The sequence below is a fragment of the Eumetopias jubatus genome, unplaced genomic scaffold (genome assembly GCF_037043125.1).
Source record: "Eumetopias jubatus isolate StellerSeaLion01/CBP00866 unplaced genomic scaffold, mEumJub1_p1.0 scaffold_17, whole genome shotgun sequence".
NCBI classification, from domain to species: domain Eukaryota; kingdom Metazoa; phylum Chordata; class Mammalia; order Carnivora; family Otariidae; genus Eumetopias; species Eumetopias jubatus.
This window is the reverse complement of record NW_028274823.1, coordinates 39,050,457-39,072,238: the sequence shown is the minus strand read 5'-3', so window position 1 is coordinate 39,072,238 and position 21,782 is coordinate 39,050,457. Positions and strand designations below refer to the sequence as shown.

The window sequence follows — 21,782 nt, the reverse complement described above, 5'->3', positions numbered from 1 at the left end:
CAAAATAACTAGCTTTGAAAACCAAGAGGATTCATTCATGAGACCCACAAGGTTAGAGTGAACTGAAAAACAGCTCTTAGCTCTCATGGTTGGACTCACCCCAGGGACCAGCACAGAAGCAGCCAATTGAGAGGCGCTCAGACTTTGTGTGAAAGCAGATTTTCTTAAAGTGATGGCCTGAGGCACAGGCATCTTAATTTAACATACACCTAGGGGCCCTGTATCTCGAGAGATGGAAGATGGCTGGCACCATCTTTCCATTCTCCTCTGCCTCACTTCAGCTCACTGGTATCTCCCAGAAAAGAGCTTATACCCTCCTCTGGCACACCAATTCTTGCAGCTGTGGCCCAGGGGAACAACTTTGGTCACCTGGCTCTGGTAGCTAGCCAATGGGTCTTATGCTCAGGGGTGCTCAGTGGGTGCACAGGACTGTAACCAATGGAGAAATAAGTTCTTAACTGGCTACCACCCTCAAAGCACAACAAGAGACAACAGACCAAGGCACACAGTCTTTCTATGAAAGAGGCCTATTAGCTTATCTCCACAGCTGTGGCCTGAAGGGCAGGATTCTAATTAAACATCCAAGTAAGGGCACACTATAATTCTCTCCGGAGACCTCAGAGGGCAGTCATTATCTTCATTCACCCTCTGCTGTGCTCCATAGCACCAGTATTTCCCAGAAACATGCTTGCACATGTCTCTGGTATGCTGGTTTTTATGGGTGCCACCCAGAGGACACCCTTAGATTGTCTTTCTCTAGTGGCCAACAGGGCTTGTGTTCCTGTATCCCATGGGACTGTAACAAACAAAGAGACAATTCTTGGCTGGCTACCAACCCTAAGGCACTGTGCAGAGAGGGGACTGAAACATTTTCCCAGTCTTTCTGGGAAAGAGACCTATTTGCTTGTCCTGGAACATCAGCCTGAGGGGCAGGCTTTTGGTTTGGCACACAACTAGGTGCCTACTGAGATACACTAAGGGATGGGTGCCAGTGAATGCCATATTCACACTTTCTCTCTGCCTCACTCCAGGTCACTGGTATCTCCCAGAAGGAAACTTGTATACTTGCCTGGCACTTAAATAAGTGACTGCCACCCAGGGGACACTTCTAGAGCATCTAGCTTTGGTGGCCAGTGGGACTTATACTTGTGGCCCCACAGGACTATATATATTTGCATAAGTTAGAAGCTACTGCTTGAGCTGAACCTAACTGCTGATTGATATCCTACTCTTTGGGACACTGACAGGTCTTAGTGCACCATCAGCTACTAGGAGTCACTAAAATAAAATAGGCTGCTTGGACAAGCATGAAGGCTTTAGAGACAACCAAGAGTTAGGGCAGGGTTGAATGATAAGGTTCATCTAGTTCACAAGCCCACTTCATCAGGACTGGGAAAGGTGACTGTTTTATCCAGTGCACAGAAACCAACACAGAGAGATGAAAATGAAGAAACAGAGGAATGTGTTCCAAATGAAAGAACAAGATAAAACCTCAGAAAAGAAGTCAATGAAACGGAGATAAGTGATTTACCTAATAAAGAGTTCAAAATAATGGTCATAAAGATGCTCACTGAACTTGGGAGAAGAATGCATGAACACAGTGAGAACTTCAAAAAAAGGTACAGAAAATATAAGAAGGAACAAAATAGAAGTCACAGAGATGAAGAATACAAGAAGTGAATTGAAAAATATTGTAGAGGGGTTAAACAGCAGATTAGACAAAGCAGAAGAAAGACTGAACTTGAAAACAAGGCAGTAGAACTCACCCAATCAAAGTAGCAAAAGGAAAAAAGAATGAAAAACAATGAAGGTACCTTAAGGAACTTATGGGACAACATCATGTGGACCAATGTTCACATTATAGGGGTTCTAGAAGGAGAACAAAAAGAGGCAGACAATTTACTGGAAGAAATAATGTCTAGAAACTTCCCTAACCTAGGGAAGGAAACATATATCCAGAACCAGGAATCCCAGAGTTCCAAATAAAATGAACACAAAAAGACTCACACCAAGACACATTATAATTAAAGTGTCAAAAGTAAAAGACAAGGAGAGAATCGTAAAAACAAGACAAAAACAACTTGTTACATGCAAGGAAACCCCCCCATAAAGGTATCAACAGAAACTTTGTATACCAGAAGGAGGTAGCTTGGTATATTCAAAGTACTGAAAGAAAAAAAACTGCCAACCAAGACTATCCTACCCAGCAAAAGAAAAAAAAAGTTGAAAGTGGGATAAAGAGTTTTTCAAACAAACAAACAAACAAAAAAAGAGTTTTCCAGACAAGCAAAAGCTAAAAGGAGTTCATTATCACTAGACCAGCCTTACAAGAAATGTTAAAGGGACTTCTTTAAACTGAAAAAAAAAAAAAAAGACACTAATTACTAACAGGAAAACATGAAAGTATAAATCTCATCAATAGGGTAAATAAATACATAGTAAAATTTAGAAAAATCTAATGTTGTAAATGGGGTGGATTAATTGATTATAAAGCAAGTATGAAGGCTAACAGACAAAAGTAGTAAGACTATAACTACAATAATTAGTTAAGGGATACACAAAATAAAAAGGTATAAAATGTGACATCAAAAACAAAATGTGGGAGGAGTGAGTAAAATACAGAGCTTTAGAATACATTCAAACTTAGGGCGCCTGGGTGGCTCAGTTGGTTAAGCGACTGCCTTCTGCTCGGGTCATGATCCTGGAGTCCCAGGATCGAGTCCCACATCGGGCTCCCTGCTCAGGGGGGAGCCTGCTTCTCTCTCTGACCGTCTTCCCTCTTGTGTTCTCTCTCATTCTCTCTCTCTCAAATAAATAAATAAAATCTTAGAATACATTCAAATGTAGGTTATTGGGGCACCTGGGTGGCTCAGTTGTTAAGCGTCTGCCTTTGGCTCAGGTCATGATCCCAGGGTCCTGGCTCAGCAGGGACCCTGCTTCTCCTTCTCCCTCTGCCTCTCCCCCTGCTCATAATCTCTCTCTGTATCTGTGTCTCAAATGAATAAATAAAATCTTAAAAAAAAAAAACACGTTAGACCAGATAGACTTAACAGATATATAACTAACACATAGGACTATAACAGATATATACAGAACATTCCATCCAAAAGCAATAGAACACAGTCCTCTCACACATGGAACATTCTCTAGAATAGAGCATATATTAGGCCACCAAACAAACTTAATAAATTTAAGAAGACTGAAATCATATCAGGCATCTTTTCCAACCACAGTGGTATGAAAGTAGAAATCAATTACAAAAAGAAAATTGGAAAATTCACAAATATGTGGAGATAAAACATGGTATTGAACAACCAATTGGTCAAAGAAGAGATCAAAAGGTAAATAAAAAAATACATAAGGCAAATATAAATGAAAATACAGCACACCAAAACTTATGGGATGCAGCCAAAGCAGTTCTACGAGGGAAGCTCATAGCATTAAGAGCCTACATCAAGGAAAAAACAGATCTTAAATAAACAATCTAACTTTACACGTGAAGGAACTAGAAAAAGAACAAACAAAGCCCAAAGTTAGGAGCCCCTGGGTGGCTCAGTCATGTTAGCGTCTGTTAAGCGTCTGCCTTCAGCTCATGTCATGATCCCAGGGTCCTGGGATTGAGCCCCATGTCAGGCTCCCTGCTCAGGGGGCAGTCTGCTTCTCCCTACCCCTGCTTTTGTGCTCTTGATATCTCTCTCTCTCTCTCTCTCCCTCTCAAATAAATAAAATCTTTTTTTAAAAAAAGCCCAAAGTTAATAGAATAAAGGACATAACAAAGATCAGAGAAATAAATAACATAGAGACTAAAAAGACAATAGAAAAGATCAATGAAACTAAAAGTTTGTTCTTTAAAAAGATAAACAAAACTGACAAATCTTCAGCAAGACTCACCAAGAAAAAAAAGATAAGAGGATTCAAAATCAGAAATGAAAGAGAAGACATTACAACTGATACCACAGAAATGCAAAGGACCACAGAGACTACTATCCACAATTATAGGCCAACAAATTAGACAGCTTAGAAGAACAGATAAATTTCTAGAAACACAACCACTGAATTGAATCATGAAGAAATACAAAATCTGAACAAACTGATTACTAGAGATTGAATCAGTAATCAAAAACATCTCAACAAACAAAAATGCAGGAATAGATGGTTCACTGGTGAATTTTACCAAGCATTTAAAGGATAACAACCAGGGCGCCTGGGTGGCTCAATTGGTTAAGCGACTGCTCAGGTCATGATCCTGGAGTCCCAGGATCGAGTCCCACATCGGGTTCCCTGCTCAATGCGGAGTTTGGTTCACCCTCTGACCGTCTCCCCTCTCATGCTCTTTCTCACTCTCTCTAAAATAAAATAAATAATAAATAAAAAATAAAGGATAACAACCAGTCCTTCTTAAACTTTTCAAAAATTTAAAAAGGAAGGAACATTTCCAAACTCATTTTATGAAGCATTACCCTGATACCAAAACCAGATAAGAATACCACAAGAAAACTATAGGCCAATATCACTGCTGAACATAGATACAAAAATCCTCAACAGTATATTCACAAATCAGGGGCACCTGGGTGGCTCAGTCGTTTAAGTGTCTACCTTCAGCTCAGGTCATGATCCCAGGGTCCTGGGATCAAGTCCTGCATTGGGCTCCCTGCTCTACAGGAAGTCTGCTTCTCCCTCTGCCCCTCCTCCCACTCATTCTCTCAATATCTCTCTCTTTCTCTCTCTCTCTCTCTCAAATAAATAATATCTTTAAAAAAAACAATATATTCACAAACTGAATTCAACAATATATTAAAAGATCATACACCATGACTGAGGGGATTTATTCCGGGGATGCACGGGTGCTTCAACATCCACAAATTAATCAATGTGATACACCACATTAACCAAATGAAAGATAAAAATCCTATGATCATCTCGATACAGAAAAACATTTGACAAAATCCAACATCTGTTCATAGTAAAAATACTCAACAAAGTTGATAAGAGGAAACACACCTCAACATAATAAAGACCATATATGACAAGTCCACAGCTAACATCATACTCAGAGTAAAAAGCTGAAAGCTTTTCCTCTAAGATCAGAAACAAGACAAGGATGCCCACTATCCCCACCTTTATTCAACATAGTAATGAAAATCCCAGCCAGAGCAATTAGGCAAGACAAAGAAATAAAAGGCATTTTATTTCAAATTAGAAAGGAAGAAGCAAAACTGTCACTATTTGCAGATGACATGATCTTATATATAGAAAACCCAGGGGTGCCTGGGTGGCTCAGTCGGTTAAACACACGACTCTTGATTTTGGCTCAGGTCATGAATTCAGGGTTGTGAGATCCAGCCCTGCATTGGGCTCCGTGTTGGGCATGGAGCCTGCTTAAGATTCTCTCCCTCCCGCCCCCTACATGCACGCTTTCTCTCTGAAAAAAGAAAAGAAAACCCAAAGATGGGCGCCTGGGTGGCTAAGTTGCTAAGCGTCTGCCTTCAGCTCAGGTCATGATCCCAGGGTCCTGGGATCGAGCCCCACATCAGGCTCCCTGCTACACGGGAAGCCTGCTTCTCCCTCTCCCACTCCCCCTGCTCGTGTTCCCTCTCTTGCTGTGTCTCTCTCTGCCAAATAAATAAATAAAATCTTTCCAAAAAAAAAAAAAAAACCCAAAGACATCACCAAAAAACTGTTAAAACTAATAAATGAATTCAGTCAAGTTGAGGGTAGAAAATAAATATACAAAATCTGTTCCATTTCTGTATACCAATAACAAACTATCAGAAAGAGAAATTGAGAAAACAATCCCACTTACAATTGCATCAAAAAGAATAAAATATCTAGAAATAAATTTAACAAAGGACGGGGAAGACCTGTACACTAAAAACTATAAGACATTGATGAAAGAAATCGAGTAAGACAAATAAATGGAAAGATATTCTGTGCTCATGGATGGAAGAATTAATATTGTTAAAATGTCCACACTAAGGCCACCTGAGTGGCTCAGTCAGTTAAGTAACTGCCTTCCGCTCAGGTCGTGATCCCAGGGCCCTGGGATCGAGTCCTACATTGAGCCTACTTCTCCCTCTGCCTCTGCCTCTCTCTCATGAATAAATAAAATCTTAAAAAAAAAAAAAAGTCCACACTACTCAAAGCAATCTATATATTCAATGAAATCCCTGTTGAAACTCCAATGGCATTTTCCCCAGAAATAGACAATCCTGGGGGGCCCTGGTGGCTCAGTAGGTTAAGTGTCTGCCTTCAGCTCAGGTCGTGATCCCAGGGTCCTGTGATAGAGCCCTGCATCAGGCTCCCTGCTCAGCGGAAAGTCTGCTTCTCCCTATTCCCTCTGTTCATGCTGTCTCTCACTCTCTCTCTAATAAATAAAATCTTTTTTAAAAAATAAAGGAAATAGACAATCCTAAAATTTGTATGGAACCACAAAAGACCCCAAATAGCCAAGGCAATCTTAAAAGAACAAACCTGGAGACAATATGCTCCCTGATTTCAAACTATATTACAAAGCTATCATAAACAGGGACGCCTGGGTGGTTCAGTCAGTTAAGCGACTGCCTTCAGCTCAGGTCATGATCCCAGGGTCCTGGGATCGAGTCCCGCACCGGGCTCCCTCCTCAGCAGGGAGCCTGCTTCTCCCTCTGCCTGTACTCTTGCTCACTCTCTTTTGCCTATGCTCTCTCTCTCTAGCAAATAAATAAATAAAATCTTTAAAAAAAAAAGCTATCGTAATCAAAACAGTATGTATTGACATACAAGAGACACAGAGATCAATGGAACAGAAAAGAGAGCCCAAAAATAAATCCACAATAATCTATGACAAGGGGGATTAAATGGGTGATGGGGAGTCAAAAGGTACAAACTTCCATTTACAAAAATAAATCACCTTGCCAAGGCGCTTCCTTCACAGAGCACCCTGGGAAACCCCAACGGGTGATCCACCTCAGCTCCAGCCACACAGCCAGGGCACCCCCTCCAAGTAGACCCCAGAAACCCCTGGCCCATACCTGCCTTGACTCCAGCCACCCCACCAAGGTGTCCCCTATGCTGAGCACCCCAAGACACCCCAGCTTGTACTCACTTCAGCTGTCCTGCCAGGGTACCCTCTGCACAGAGAGCCCCAGGACTGCCCTGGTCCATGCCTACTTCAGCTTCAGCTGTCCTGCCAGAGTGCCCTTTGTACAGAAGGCCCTACCTGAGGTCTTGGCCAATAGCATCAACCACCAAACCTGTAAGCAGGCTTTCAGATCAGTATTGGCCAAACGAAATATAATGTGAACCCCAAACGTGGGTCTCATATGTAACTAAATTTTCTAGCAGACACATTAAAATCATTTTAAATAATTCTAATATATTTAATTTAACCTATATATCCAAAATATCATTTTGACCTGTAATAACATTAAAAAATTATTGAGATATTTTAGTTTCTTCATACTGTCTTCAAAATCCAATGTATGTTTTACACTTACAGCACATCCCAATTCAGACCAGCCTCTTTTTAACTGCTCATTAGCCACTTGTGGCTACTGTACTGTGACAGCCTCAAATGATTCAACCATGCAACTGTTAAGTCCATTCCAGCCTTGAGTTTTCCCAGCTGAGACCCAAACATCATACAGTTAGAAAATTGTTCCTGCTATGCTCTTTCTGAATTGTTGATACAAAATCTGTGTGCATAACAAAATGGTAACTAAATCTGGGTGGCTTATTATGTACCAATAGTAACTGGGATACCAGTCTATGAAAGTTCTATAATTTATTTAAACATTTTCCTATTCTAGGTGTTTTCCCACCTCTTTCCAGGGCTTTATTATAAACAATGCTATGATGAGCAATACAATCTCTGTAAGCTAGTCGAATTATTTGGGAGTGGCTTTTCTGGGTCAATGGGAGCACACATTTAGATTTACATTCACATTGTCAAACTGCTATCCAAAGCTTTACCAGTTTTCACTAATAACACACATATTCCCAACTGTGCTTCTAATTAATACTTGTCCTTTTCTAGTTTAAGTTGAATGTTTAGTTCCTTTCTGTTCCATAAAATTCATCAATAATCTTGCTTTATCTTATATTTTAAACTACCAGTGATATATTTGTATAATAAAAGATTGAAGTAATGCACAAACTATATTAAATGGATCCTACATCATTACACAATTTGGCTCTTTTCCCACTTAATGTCTTAGACATCTTTCCCTGTTAATTAAAAAATTAACTCATTACGGGCACCTAGGTGGCTCAGTCCAAGGTCTGACTTCAGCTCAGGTCATGATTTCAGGATCCTGGGATCGAGCTCCACTCAGCAAGGGAACCTGCTTCTCCCTCTCCCTCTGCCCCTGCCCCTGCTCATGCTCATTCTCTCTCTCTAATAAATAAATATTTTAAAAAATTAACTCAGGGAGCCTGGGTGGCTCAGTCGTTAAGCATCTGCCTTTGGCTCAGGTCATGATCTCCAGGTTCCTGGGATCGAGCCCTGTATCGGGCTCTCTGCTCTGCGGGAAGCCTGCTTCTCCCTCTCCCACGCCCCCTGCTTGTGTTCCCTCTCTCGCTGTGTCTCTCAAATAAATAAATAAAATCTTTAAAAATATATATTTTTGGGGGTGCCTGGGTGGCTCAGTTGGTTAAGCGACTGCCTTCGGCTCAGGTCGTGATCCTGGAGTCCCGGGATTGAGTCCCGCATCAGGCTCCCTGCTCAGCAGTGAGTTTCCTTCTCCCTCGGACCCTCCCCCCTCTCATAATTAACTCTTTAAATTTTAATTGATTAACTGAATGACTGCTTTGTAATTGTTATATATTAAATGACTGCATGGTAGTCCAATAAATGCATGTATCTTAATTTAACCATTGCCCTGGTGATAGACATTATGGTGACTCCAACTTTTCATTACTGTAGTGCTCTAAAGACCATCTTTACTCTTTATTGGATTTTAAGAAGTAGAAATGTTAAGTCGAAGAGTAGCTTTCTAAAAGTTGGTCGATATAGTCAAATTATGCTTCTCATCACCAAACACTTCATTAATTCACAATTCCTTCAATGATATGTAGGTGTGCCTATTTTCTTGCACCTTCAAAAGCACAAAATATTTTTATAAGTTTTTGCCTAATAGGACAAAAAAAAATTTGATCATTTTAATTCACATTTCTCTAAAGTTGGTTATATCTTTTTGACTATTTGTGCTTGTTTTTTCTGACAACTGTATATTCATATTCCAAACCATTTCTCCACTGGGATTTTTATATTATTTTTTTAAAGATTTATTTACTTTAGAGAGAGTGCACAGGGGGGAGGGGAAGAGGGAGAGCAGGGGAGAGAATCTAAAGCAAACTCCCCGCTGAGCAAGGAACCTGAGGCAAGGCTTGATCTCACAACCTGAGCTGAAATCAAGAGTAGGACATTTAACCGACTGAGCTACCCAGGCGCCCCTGGGATTTTTATATTATTCTTATGCATCTTTATGAACTCTTTAGATAGTCTAAGTATTATTTGTTATAATATGATGATGGTACTATTATTCTCTCCAAGTCTGGTTCTTTGTATTTTAACACCATGAAGCCTGTGATCATACAAAAGCTTTTGGTTTGTGTGTGTGTGTGTGTTTTATGGCTTCTGAATTTTCTTATTTAGAAAGACAACTGTGTTAAATTATAGAAGATACATGAATATATACGTGATTAAATATTTCAAAAAACAAAGCCAAAGTCAAAATTTCACTTCATCATACCAATAAAAACATTCTTCTCAAAGATAACAACTTTTGGACTTTATTTTACCAGCCCTTTTTGAATACACAGGACATATATGTACAAATAAAAATAGCTTCATTTTTTAAAATATAAATTAGACCACAATATGTAGATTTTCTGCTACTTGCTTTTTTAACTTGAACAAGGTATCATGGGGATATTTCTATGGCTCCATATAGAGTTCTACCTCATTCTTTTTACTTCCTATATAGTGTTCTATAGTAACTATTTCCATATTGATAGACATTTAGGTTCTTCAAATATTTCACTAGTACAAACCATACTACAGTGAACATCCTTACAAGTGAGAAGTTCTCCAGGATAGAGGCACACAGACTACTTTTCTTAAACGTGTGATTTGTTGAGTGTCTCCTCTTTGATGGTCAAAAGGAATAAACTACTTCTGCATGATCAACCACACTAACTACATTTGATGGCTCTTTCTTCATTATGCATTTTCTTATGTTGTTTAAGGGCTGAACTCTGGGGAAAAGCCTTCCCACATACATTACATTCATAAGGTTTTTCTCCAGTATGGATTCTCTGATGTTCAACAAGGCCAGAGCTATGCCTGAAGGATTTCCCACATTTCTTACAGTAATAGGGCTTTCCTCCAGTATGAATTCTCTGATGTCCAATAAGGGTTGAGCTCTCTGTAAAGACTTTCCTACAGTCATTACATTGATAGGGTTTATTTCCACTATGAGTTTTCTGATGTCCAGCAAAGGATGAGCTATACCTAAAAGATTTTCCACATTTACTGCAGTGATAGGGTTTCTCTCCTGTATGCATTCTTTGATGACTAACAAGAGTTGAGCTCTTCCTAAAGGTTTTTCCACATTCATTACACCAATATGGTTTTTCACCAGTATGGATTTTCAAATGTTCCAACACAGTTGAGTTATCCCTAAAAGTTTTCCCACATACATTACATTTAAAAGGCTTCTCTCCACTATGTCTTCTCTCATGATGAGTAAGGGCTACTCTGAGCAAAGGCTTTCCCACAGTCATTACATTTGTAGGGTTTCTGACCAGTATGAATTCTCTGATGACGTAAAAGGATAGAGTTCTTTCCAAAAGCTTTTCCACATTCATTACATTTATGAGGTTTCTCTCTAGAATGAATTTTCTGATGATTAACAAATGTTGAGTGCTTCTTAAGGAATTTCCCACATTCAATACATCTATAAGGCTGCTTCCCTGTGTGAATTTTAAGATGATTTAAAAGAGATGAACTGCTCATAAAGGCTATGCCACATTCATTACATTTATGGGGTTTCTCACCAGTATGATTTCTCTGGTGGCTAATAAAGGAGGAATTATATTTGAAGACTTTCCCACATTCCTCACATTTATAATGTGTCTTCTCTGTGGAACTTCTGCCCTCCCAGTCCAGGCCTCTTTCCATCACGTCACTTTTTTTTGCTCTCCCAGATCAGATCCTTCAGAAGTATGTTGCTTTAGGGGGGACATCTTTGTTTCAAACCAGTACTCCTGGACTGAAAAATTTTTTTTAATTCAAACATTCTCTACGTTAAAATACTCAAAGTGAGAGCTGCACAGGATAAAAATAATGTTCTATTCTACACAACTAAGGGTTATGTAAAATTAATTCATCCCACTTGTGATTCTTGCTAAGAAAAGATGGCAAGAATAAAGATAAAAGTCTAGAGAAATGGAAGGAAGTTATATAATAAACACTGTATTTAAAGAATGCAAGGAGCATCTAAGAAGTTGGCAAGTTAGGAAGGTAACACAGAAAACACATTCCCCCCCAAAATAGATGAGAATATGAGAATAAACACAAATTTGGAGAGAAAACCAAATATCCCAAAGCACACCATGATTACTAGGGCAGATTCCTATAGGCTGGTACATTTGAGAACACCTTAATGTCTCCAAAAACTTAAGAATAACATTTCTTCGAGAATTTAACAGAGAACCAATACTCAGTGTCTCAGAGAAAAAAATAGACAAAATATTTAAGGAACCAAAATAGTTCTCAGGCCAAAAAATTGTAATCTATGTTTTTTAACATATCTTAAAAAGAACATACCAATCAAATTGTGATCTTTTTTACAAAGTACACACCTATGACACAAGAGAAAATAGGTAAGATGATTATGACAAGTAGATTCTGAAAAACTAATGGAGCCAAATTTATGATAAAACAATCACTGATCAATTCTTTTACTGAATGAATTTTTCTTATATACACACATACACATTTACATTTATATATTTTATTATTTATATTTATTAGCCAGGGGAGAGATTCCATACATCAGATACCAGAGCTAAGAATTTTTTTTTTTTTTTTTTAGGAAAACTCAAGTTGAAAATGAAGCCTGGTGAGAAACAGCCCAGATCCTTCAAATGGCCTTTGATGGGATATACATTTAATGTGTAATGGTTAAACTAGAGAAAATTTTAAGATACTGATTGTAAAGGAAGGTGGAGGCAAATTAGTCATATGAAGAGAAACGCAAGCACACTGACACTTGTTCTATAACAAAGATAGCTTGCAGAGCATTGAGGAAGAGAAGACTACACAGGCACTTGTGAGGTGCGGGGTGGGGGGTGGTTAAACATGAACCCTACCTCTTCCCATGCACAAAAATCAATTCTAAGAGGGGCGCCTGGGTGGCTCAGTTGTTGGGCGTCTGCCTTCAGCTCGGGTCATGATCCCAGGGTCCTGGGATCGAGCCCCACATCGGGCTCCCTGCTCGGCAGGGAGACTGCTTCTCCCTCTCCCACTCCCCCTGCTTATGTTCCCTCTCTCGCTGTGTCTCTCTCTGTCAAATAAATAAATAAAATCTAAAAAAAAAAAAAAATCAATTCTAAGAGGACAATAAATCTAAAAGTAAGAGACAAACAATAAAACTTCTAGGAGTTAACACAGAAGAATGTTTTCATGAATGTGGGGAAAGGAAAGATTTATTTAAAAGGACACAAAAAGCACTGACAAGAAAGGGAAAGATTGATAAACTAGAGATCATTAAAATTAAGAACTTCTATTCATCAAAAGACCATTAATAGTCAAAAGCAAACCACAGAGAGAACGGTGATACTGCATATATAATCAACAAAGGGCTCTCTGAATTGATAATTCATAAAAGATGATATATAATGGGGGTGCCTGAGTGGCTCAGTCGTTAAGTGTCTGCCTTCGGCTCAGGTCATGATCCCAGGGTCCTGGGATCGAGCCCCATGTCGGGCTCCCTGCTCAGCGGAAGGCCTGCTTCTCCCTCTCCCACTCCCCCTGCTTGTGTTCCCTCTCTCGCTGTGTCTCTGTCTGTCAAATAAATAAATAAAATCTTAAAAAAAAAAAGATGATATATAATGGCCAATAAACATTTGAAAATGTCCTCAACCTCATTATATATCAGAGATAAGGATATTAAAACCACATTGAGATACACAATACACCCAAAGAATGCCTAACTTCAAAAGACTGGCATTATCAAGTGTTCATAGATACAGAAAAATGAATACTCTCACACAGATGGCAGAAATATAAATGGCACAAACCTTTCAAAAATTATTTGGCATTACGTATTTGGCATTATGGAATATATGCATATCCCATAAAATAAAAATTCCACTCCTTAGGTATATGTCCAAAAGAAATGTATCCACACATGAACCAAAAGATAACCTATAAGAATGTTCATAGCAACTCTAACAGTCAAAAGCTGGAAATATCCCAAATATCCATCCACATATATGAGATAAGCTATGGAATAGCCATACAATGAATAAAATACTCCAGCAGTGGTTTTCCAAGCATGGTCCCCAGCCCAACAGCATCAGCATCAGCATCACCTGGGAACTTGGTAGAAATTTTCAGTTCACACTCCAAACCTACTGAATAAAAAACTCTGAGGGTGAGATCTAGTAATTGTACTTAAGCATGCTTTCTGATGCATATTAAAGTTTTAAGAATCACTGATCCACAGCAAGGACAATGAATTAAAGCGGCCAAATAAACTTTAGTGTTAGTTTAGGGGTGTGGAGGGAGAATGGCTAATTATTGGGAGGGATCAACATGTGATTTAGTAGTAATGCCAATCTTCTTTTCTTTGACCTGAGTGCTGGTTACATAGTAGTGGCTTTAAAAATACTAATTCAGACTGTGTATATATACTTATCAACTTTTCTATATATATATTAAATTTTTAAAAGGCTTTAAGAAAGAAACAAAGGAAGGGTAGCTTATGAGTCTCTTAATACTTGATCAGAGAAATTAAAACACCAATTGCAAAATATCTAATAATCAAGGAAACCATATCAGAATCTATTGAATACAACCAAAACACTGCACAAACAAAAGTTTAAAGCTCTAAATATTTATATTACATAAACAAGAATGAAAATCAATAAATTTAAGTAAACAAGAAGGTTAGAAAAAGTAAATAAACCTAAGAAAACAAAAGGGAAAAGGAATTAAATATTAAAAAACAAAAAATAATAATGCATAAATACATCTAACAGCTCTTTAAAAAAGCAGAAGAGTTATTAAATCTTAAAAAGACAAATAAATAATGTAAGAAATTAGTAGAAGGTAACCATAAATGTAGAGGATATTACAAAAGAATCATAGGGGTACCCGGCTGGCTCAGTTGGAAGAACACACGACTCCTGATCTCGGGGTCATGAGTATGAGCCCCGCATTGAGTGTAGAGATTACTTAAAAAGATAAATAAATAAACTTTTAAAAAATAAACAAATAAAAATCAAAAAGAATCATAAAGCCAGGGCACCTGGGTGGCTCAGTCAGTTAAGCGTCTGCCTTTGGCTCAGGCCGTGATCCCAGGGTTCTGGGATCAAGTCTCATGTTGGGCTCCCTGCTCATCGGGGAGTGTTTCTCCCTCTTCCTCTGCCCCTTCCCACCAGCCAGTGCTCCGCGCCCCCCCTTCCTGCCCTCAAATAAATAAATAAATAAATAAAATTTAAAAAGAACCATAAAGGCTACTTTGTTCAAAACTATAGCAATAACTTGAGAACTTGAATTACTGGATATTTTTAGTAAATTGTAAATTATCAAAACTGTTTTGAGAGAGAGCAAAAATCTACTTGGACAAGCTACCATAAAAGAGAGATTATCATCAAATAACTACCCCCTAATTTCTCTCCCCTGCTCCCTGCCATTAAAAATAAGTAAAAACCGGGGTGCCTGACTGGCTCAGTTGGTTAAGCACCTGCCTTCGGCTCAGGTTTTGATCTCAGGGTCCTGGGATCGAGCCCCCCAGTGGGCTCCCTGCTCAGTGGGAAGCCTGCATCTCCCTCTCCCTCTGCCTACATCTCCCCCTGCTTGTGTTCTCTCTCTCTGTCAAATAAATAAATTTTTTAATAAATAAAATATTAAAAAATAAGTAAAAACAAAACAAGGGCCAAACTTTCAGGGAACCAGCTATCATGTGAATTAAACTATACCACAGGATGAAAATAGGAAAGATCCAAAAAAAAACCAATAGAGTGGAATACGCAAAAAAGGAGGGGGAAGTGTAAAACATGGAATTATTGTGGAATCTTTGCATAAAGATGTATTACCTTCCAATAGATGGAAGAAATATCAAAGGAAACACTGCTAGCTTTTACTACATCTAAATTCTAAACATCTTATATCAAAAAATACCAAAATTAAAACAGAAAGAACAAAGAATAAGGAAGACTGAGTTACTGTTATTACCCTATAAAGAATCTACACAGGGGTGCCTGGATTACTCAGTTAAGCATCTGCCTTGGGCTCAGGTCATGATTTCAGGGTCCTGGGGTCAGCCCCAGGAGTCAGGCTTCCTGCTCAGCGGGGAGTCTGCTTCTTCCCCTGCCCTTCCCTCCCCCCCCCACGCTCATGCACGCACTCTCTCTCTCTCAAATGAATAAATAAAATCTTTTTGAAAAAAAAAAGAATCTACACAAAAATTTAGGGGAAAATTTAGTTAAATGTAGTAAGAACAAAAAGAATTACTGAAAAGCATTAAAAAACAAAACAAAGCCAAAAACCTAGGTTAAACAAATTATGTATCCTTGGTATTTTCCATGAAATACAGTTATAAAAGTTTCTCTGAGGATGATATAGGCAAAATGACAGAGTTTTTTAAAAAAGGAATATTGGCAGGATAAATATTTTAGGTGAGAGAAACATCCATGTTTAAAGATTTTGAAATGAATTATGACACGAAGAAAGTGACATACAGAAATTTATGCAAAGTATATGTAAAAAAAAAATGAGAGTCAAGAGTAAAGGATAACAGAGAAGAGAAATTTAAAAAGACCACAGGGAAGAAAATGCCTCCCCATCAGTTTGTTTGCCAAAAATAGTAATTATCTGATAGGAAACTATGCTTACACTTGGAATCTGCCACTGTCACTATATGATTAGAGATAATGGATATTAAAACTAGAAAGGGATATACAGTCATTTATTAAGCTAACCATGACAGAATTTGAAAGGAATTGAGAATGGGACAGAAAACAAAAACAAAGTATAGCCTGAAAAGTGCCTGAAAATGGGAAGGGAAAAAAACACATAAAGAGACTGAGGATTTCAGAGCAAGAGGTCATGCGCCTGAGGCCCTCAACAAGGGAGCAGCTCTCCATAGGAATGAAGAGAAAAATGGCAAGTCATTTGACACGACAATGACATTAAAAAGAGGAAACTGGTGTCAAGTGCCCCAGCCCTGCTGCCCAGACATGGGCCCTCCAAGATGAGCCTTCTGACCAAGAACCCCTCCTCACCATTCAATGTGTTCAGCTGCTGCTTGAAATGGTTCCCACCTCACTCACCAGAACAAGTATCTGATGGAATCTGTTGTACTTGCATCCATGGCTCTGCCCCTTGCTCCAACTGGGTGATTAGTTTGGGTTTGGAAGAGAGAAGTCCTATTAGTACAGAAAGAAAAGGAATGTGACTGTAGTGATGAGCAAAAGCAGTTATCCCAGACCTCAATCTCAGGGAGGCCTAGAGGGTGGTATCAGGATGTCCAAATCATGTAGTTATAGACATGTACATGGAAAAATTTAGAGAATTGGGCTAGACTGCACAAAAAGCTGTCATCTTAAACTCTGTATGACTCTTTCTGAGGGACAGAATGAGCATTAACTGCAGCCTCTAAGCCCATGCTAAAAACAAACAAACAAAACCTCCCATTTAAGATTTTTAAATACCCCGTATACCTGTGAAAACCCACAGTTGCCCAGGAAATCAATTTTGAGTTAAAAAGACATCCTTACGGGGTGCCTGGGTGGCTCAGTTGGTTCAGAGTCCGCCTTCAGCTCAGGTCATGATCCTGGGGTCCTGGGATCAAGCCCCCTGTCAGGCTCCCTGCTCAGTAGGGAGTCTGCTTCTCCCTCTCCCTCTGCCCCTCTCCCCTACTCGCATGCACTCTCATGTTCTCTCTCTCTCTCAAAGAAATAAAATCTTTTTTTTTTATTTTTTTATTGTTATGTTAATCACCGTATATTACATCATTAGTTTTTGGTGCAGTGTTCCATGATTCATTGTTTGTTCATAACACCCAGTGCTCCATGCAGAACGTGCCCTCCTCAATACCCATCACCAGGCTAACCCATCCCCCTACCCCCCTCCCCTCTAGAACCCTCAGTTTGTTTTTCAGAGTCCATCATCTCTCATGGTTCGTCTCCCCCTCTGACATACTCCCCTTTTCTTCCTCTCCTGTTATCTTCTTCTTTTTCTTTTTTCTTAAAATATGTTGCGTTATTTGTTTCAGAAGTACAGATCTGTGATTCAACAGTCTTGCACAATTCACAGCGCTCACCATAGCACATACCCTCCCCAATGTCTATCACCCAGCCACCCCATCCCTCCCACCCCCAACCACTCCAGTAACACTCAGTTTCTTTCCTGAGATTAAGAATTCCTCATATCAGTGAGGACATGTGATATATGTCTTTCTCTGATTGACTTATTTCACTCAGCATAACACCCTCCAGTTCCATCCACGTCGTTGCAAATGGCAAGATCTCATTCCTTTTGATGGCTGCATAATATTCCATTGTGTATATATACCACATCTTCTTTATCCATTCATCTGTCGATGGACATCTTGGCTCTTTCCACAGTTTGGCTATGGTGGACATTGCTGCTATAAACATTGGGGTACACGTACCCCTTCGGGTCCCTACATTTGTATCTTTGGGGTAAATACCCAGTAGTGCAATTGCTGGATCGAACGGTAGCTCTAATTTCAACTGTTTGAGGAACCTCCATACTGTTTTCCAGAGGGGTTGCACCAGCTTGCATTCCCACCAACAGTGGAGGAGGGTTCCCCTTTCTCCACATCCCCGCCAACATCTGTCATTCCCTGACTTGTTAATTTTAGCCATTCTGACGGGTGTGAGGTGGTATCTCATTGAGGTTTTGATTTGGATTTCCCTGATGCCGAGCGATGTTGAGCACTTTTTCATGTGCCTGTTGGCCATTTGGATGTCTTCTTTGGAGAAATGTCTGTTCATGTCTTCTGCCCATTTCTTGATTGGATTATTTGTTCTTTGGGTGTTGAGTTTGATAAGTTCTTTATAGATTTTGGATACTAGCCCTTTATCTGATATGTATGTCATTTGCAAATATTTTCTCCCATTCTGTCGGTTGTCTTTTGGTTTTGTGGACTGTTTCTTTTGCTGTGCAAAAGCTTTTTATCTTGATGAAATCCCAATAGTTCATTTTTGCCCTGGCTTCCCATGCCTTTGGTGATGTTTCTAGGAAGAAGTTGCTGCGGCTAAGGTCGAAAAGGTTGCTACCTGTGTTCTCCTTTAGGATTTTGATGGACTCCTGTCTCACGTTTAGGTCTTTCAACCATTTGGAGTCTATTTTTGTGTGTGGTGTAAGGAAATGGTCCAGTTTCATTCTTCTGTATGTGGCTGTCCAATTTTCCCAACACCATTTGTTGAAGAGACTGTCTTTTTTCCATTGGACATTCTTTCCTGCTTTGTCAAAGATAAGTTGACCATAGAGTTGAGGGTCCATTTCTGGGCTCTCTATTCTGTTCCATTGATCTATGGGTCTGTTTTTGTGCCAGTACCATACTGTCTTGATGATGACAGCTTTGTAATAGAGCTGGAAGTCCGGAATTGTGATGCCACCAGCTTTGCTTTTCTTTTTCAGTATTCCTCTGGCTATTCGGGGTCTCTTCTGGTTCCATACAAATTTTAGGATTATTTGTTCCATTTCTTTGAAAAAAGTGGATGGTATTTTGATGGGGATTGCATTGAATGTGTAGATTGCTTTAGGTAGCATTGACATCTTCACAATGTTGATTCTCCCAATCCATGAGCATGGAACGTTTTTCCATTTCTTTGTGTCTTCTTCAATTTCTTTCCTGAGTATTTTATAGTTTTCTGAGTACAGATCGTTTGCCTCTTTGGTTAGATTTATTCCTAGGTATCTAATGGTTTTGGGTGCAATTGTAAATGGGATCGACTCCTTGATTTGTCTCTCTTCTGTTTTGTTGTTGGTGTATAGGAATGCCACTGATTTCTGTGCATTGATTTTATATCCTGCTACTTTACTGAATTCCTGTATGAGTTCTAGCAGTTTTGGGGTGGAGTCTTTTGGGTTTTCCACCTACAGTATCATATCATCTGCAAAGAGTGAGAGTTTGACTTCCTCTTTGCCGATTTGGATGCCTTTGATTTCTTTTTGTTGTCTGATTGCTGTGGCTAGGACTTCTAATACTATGTTGAATAGCAGTGGTGAGAGTGGACATCCCTGCCGCGTTCCTGACCTTAGGGGAAAAGCTCTCAGCCTTTCCCCATTGAGAATGATATTCGCTGTAGGTTTTTCATAGATGGCTTTTATGATATTGAGGTATGTACCCTCTATACCTATACTCTGAAGAGTTTTGATCAAGAAAGGATGTTGTACTTTGTCAAATGCTTTTTCTGCATCTATTGAGAGGATCATATGATTCTTGCTCTTTCTTTTGTTAATGTATTGTATCACGTTGATTGATTTGCGGATGTTGAACCAGCCTTGCAGCCCAGGAATAAATCCCACTTGGTCATGGTGAATAATCCTTTTAATGTACTGTTGGATCCTATTGGCTAGTATTTTGGTGAGAATTTTTGCATCCATCTTCATCAAGGATATTGGTCTGTAATTCTCTTTTTTGATGGGGTCTTTGTCTGGTTTTGGGATCAAGGTAATGCTGGCCTCATAAAATGAGTTTGGAAGTTTCCCTTCCATTTCTATTTTTTGGAACAGTTTCAGGAGAATAGGTATTAATTCTTCTTGAAATGTCTGATAGAATTCCCCTGGGAAGCCATCTGGCCCTGGGCTTTTGTTTCTTGGGAGATTTTTGATGACTGTTTCAATTTCTTTAGTGGTTATAGGTCTGTTCAGGTTTTCTATTTCTTCCTGGTTCAATTTTGGTAGTTGATACATCTCTAGGAATGCACCCATTTCTTCCAGGTTATCTAATTTGCTGGCATAGAGTTGCTCATAATATGTTCTTATAATTGTTTGTATTTCTTTGGTGTTGGTTGTGATCTCTCCTCTTTCATTCATGATTTTGTTGATTTGGGTCATTTCTCTTTTCTTTTGGATCAGTCTGGCCAGGGGTTTATCAATCTTGTTAATTCTTTCAAAGAACCAGCTCCTAGTTTCGTTGATCTGTTCTACTGTTCTTTTGGTTTCTAGTTCATTGATTTCTGCTCTGATCTTTATGATTTCTTTTCTCCTGCTGGGTTTAGGCTTTATTTGCTGTTCTTTCTCCAGCTCCTTTAGGTGTAGGGTTAGGTTGTGTATTTGAGACCTTTCTTGTTTCTTGAGAAAGGCTTGTATTGCTATATACTTTCCCCTCAGGACTGCCTTTGCTGTATCCCAAAGATTTTGAACAGTTGTGTTTTCATTTTCATTGGTTTCCATGAATTTTTTTAATTCTTCTTTAATTTCTTGGTTGACCCATTCATTCTTTAGTAGGATGCTCTTTAGCCTCCATGTATTTGAGTTCTTTCCGACTTTCCTCTTGTGGTTGAGTTCTAGTTTCAAAGCATTGTGGTCTGAAAATATGCAGGGAATGATCCCAATCTTTTGGTACCGATTGAGACCTGATTTGTGACCTAGGATGTGATCAATTCTGGAGAATGTTCCATGGGCACTAGAGAAGAATGTGTATTCCTTTGCTTTGGGATGGAATGTTCTGAATATGTCTGTGAAGTCCATTTGGTCCAGTGTGTCATTTAAAGTCTTTATTTCCTTGTTGATCTTTTGCTTAGATGATCTGTCCATTTCAGTCAGGGGAAAGAAATAAAATCTTAAAAAAAAAAAAAGACACCCTTACCCACAGACACCAGATTCCCATAGTTTTCCAGCATCACATCCCTGTACAGGGCTTGCTGAGCGGCATCCAAGTGTTTCCATTCAAACTGAGTAAGGGCCACGGCTACATCCCCAAATGTCAGTGATCCCTGCAAAATCAAACCCAATTCTGCTCATCCAGGAACTGTTTACACCCTTGACCCTGAAGTAGAGAACCAGGAAGTCCTCACTAGAAAAGGAAAGTAACACATTCAAGGCCAGCTTCCGATATTTCAGATTGTTTATGCAGAGGGAAGTGAAACACAGTTAATGAAAGGATCAAGGGGGAAAATATATAACAGGCTCAGAAATCAGACTTGCTACACAGGAACAAAAAATTAAAAGATAAGAAGCTGGAAAATCCAGCCAGGGATTAAGGGAGGTCATGGCCCCTCATCTGACCCACACTGCCCTCCTCATGCCAACACACCTATCATGCTCCCTCCTCTGGGCATGGCATTTGCTCATCTCTCACTTTGTAGGTCTTTACTTAAATGTCACCTCATCAGAAAGTTCTTCTCTTTTCTCTTTTCCCATCCTCTACCACCCTCTATCCCATGACCCACTTCACTTTCTTCACACGATTTCTCACTTCCTAGCAAGATTAGATTTATTGCTGGTATCATCTACAATGTGAGCTCCGGGAGGTTAGGGACCAGTTGGGTCACTGCTGCCTCACCAGCCTAAAATACTGCCTGGCACATTTCGG

At 39.3% G+C, this 21,782-nt stretch overlaps 1 protein-coding gene across 1 annotated transcript; it reads right to left on the bottom strand.

Moving 5' to 3' along the window:
• Nucleotides 1-10,173: 10,173 nt before the first annotated feature.
• On the bottom strand, nucleotides 10,174-21,171 carry ZNF485 (zinc finger protein 485). Its single transcript, XM_028098775.2, is given in 5 exon segments — nucleotides 10,174-10,735; nucleotides 10,737-11,175; nucleotides 11,178-11,252; nucleotides 16,543-16,638; nucleotides 21,057-21,171. Coding segments are annotated over 5 exon segments (1,206 nt in total). The 5' UTR covers nucleotides 21,091-21,171.
• Nucleotides 21,172-21,782: the final 611 nt, after the last annotated feature.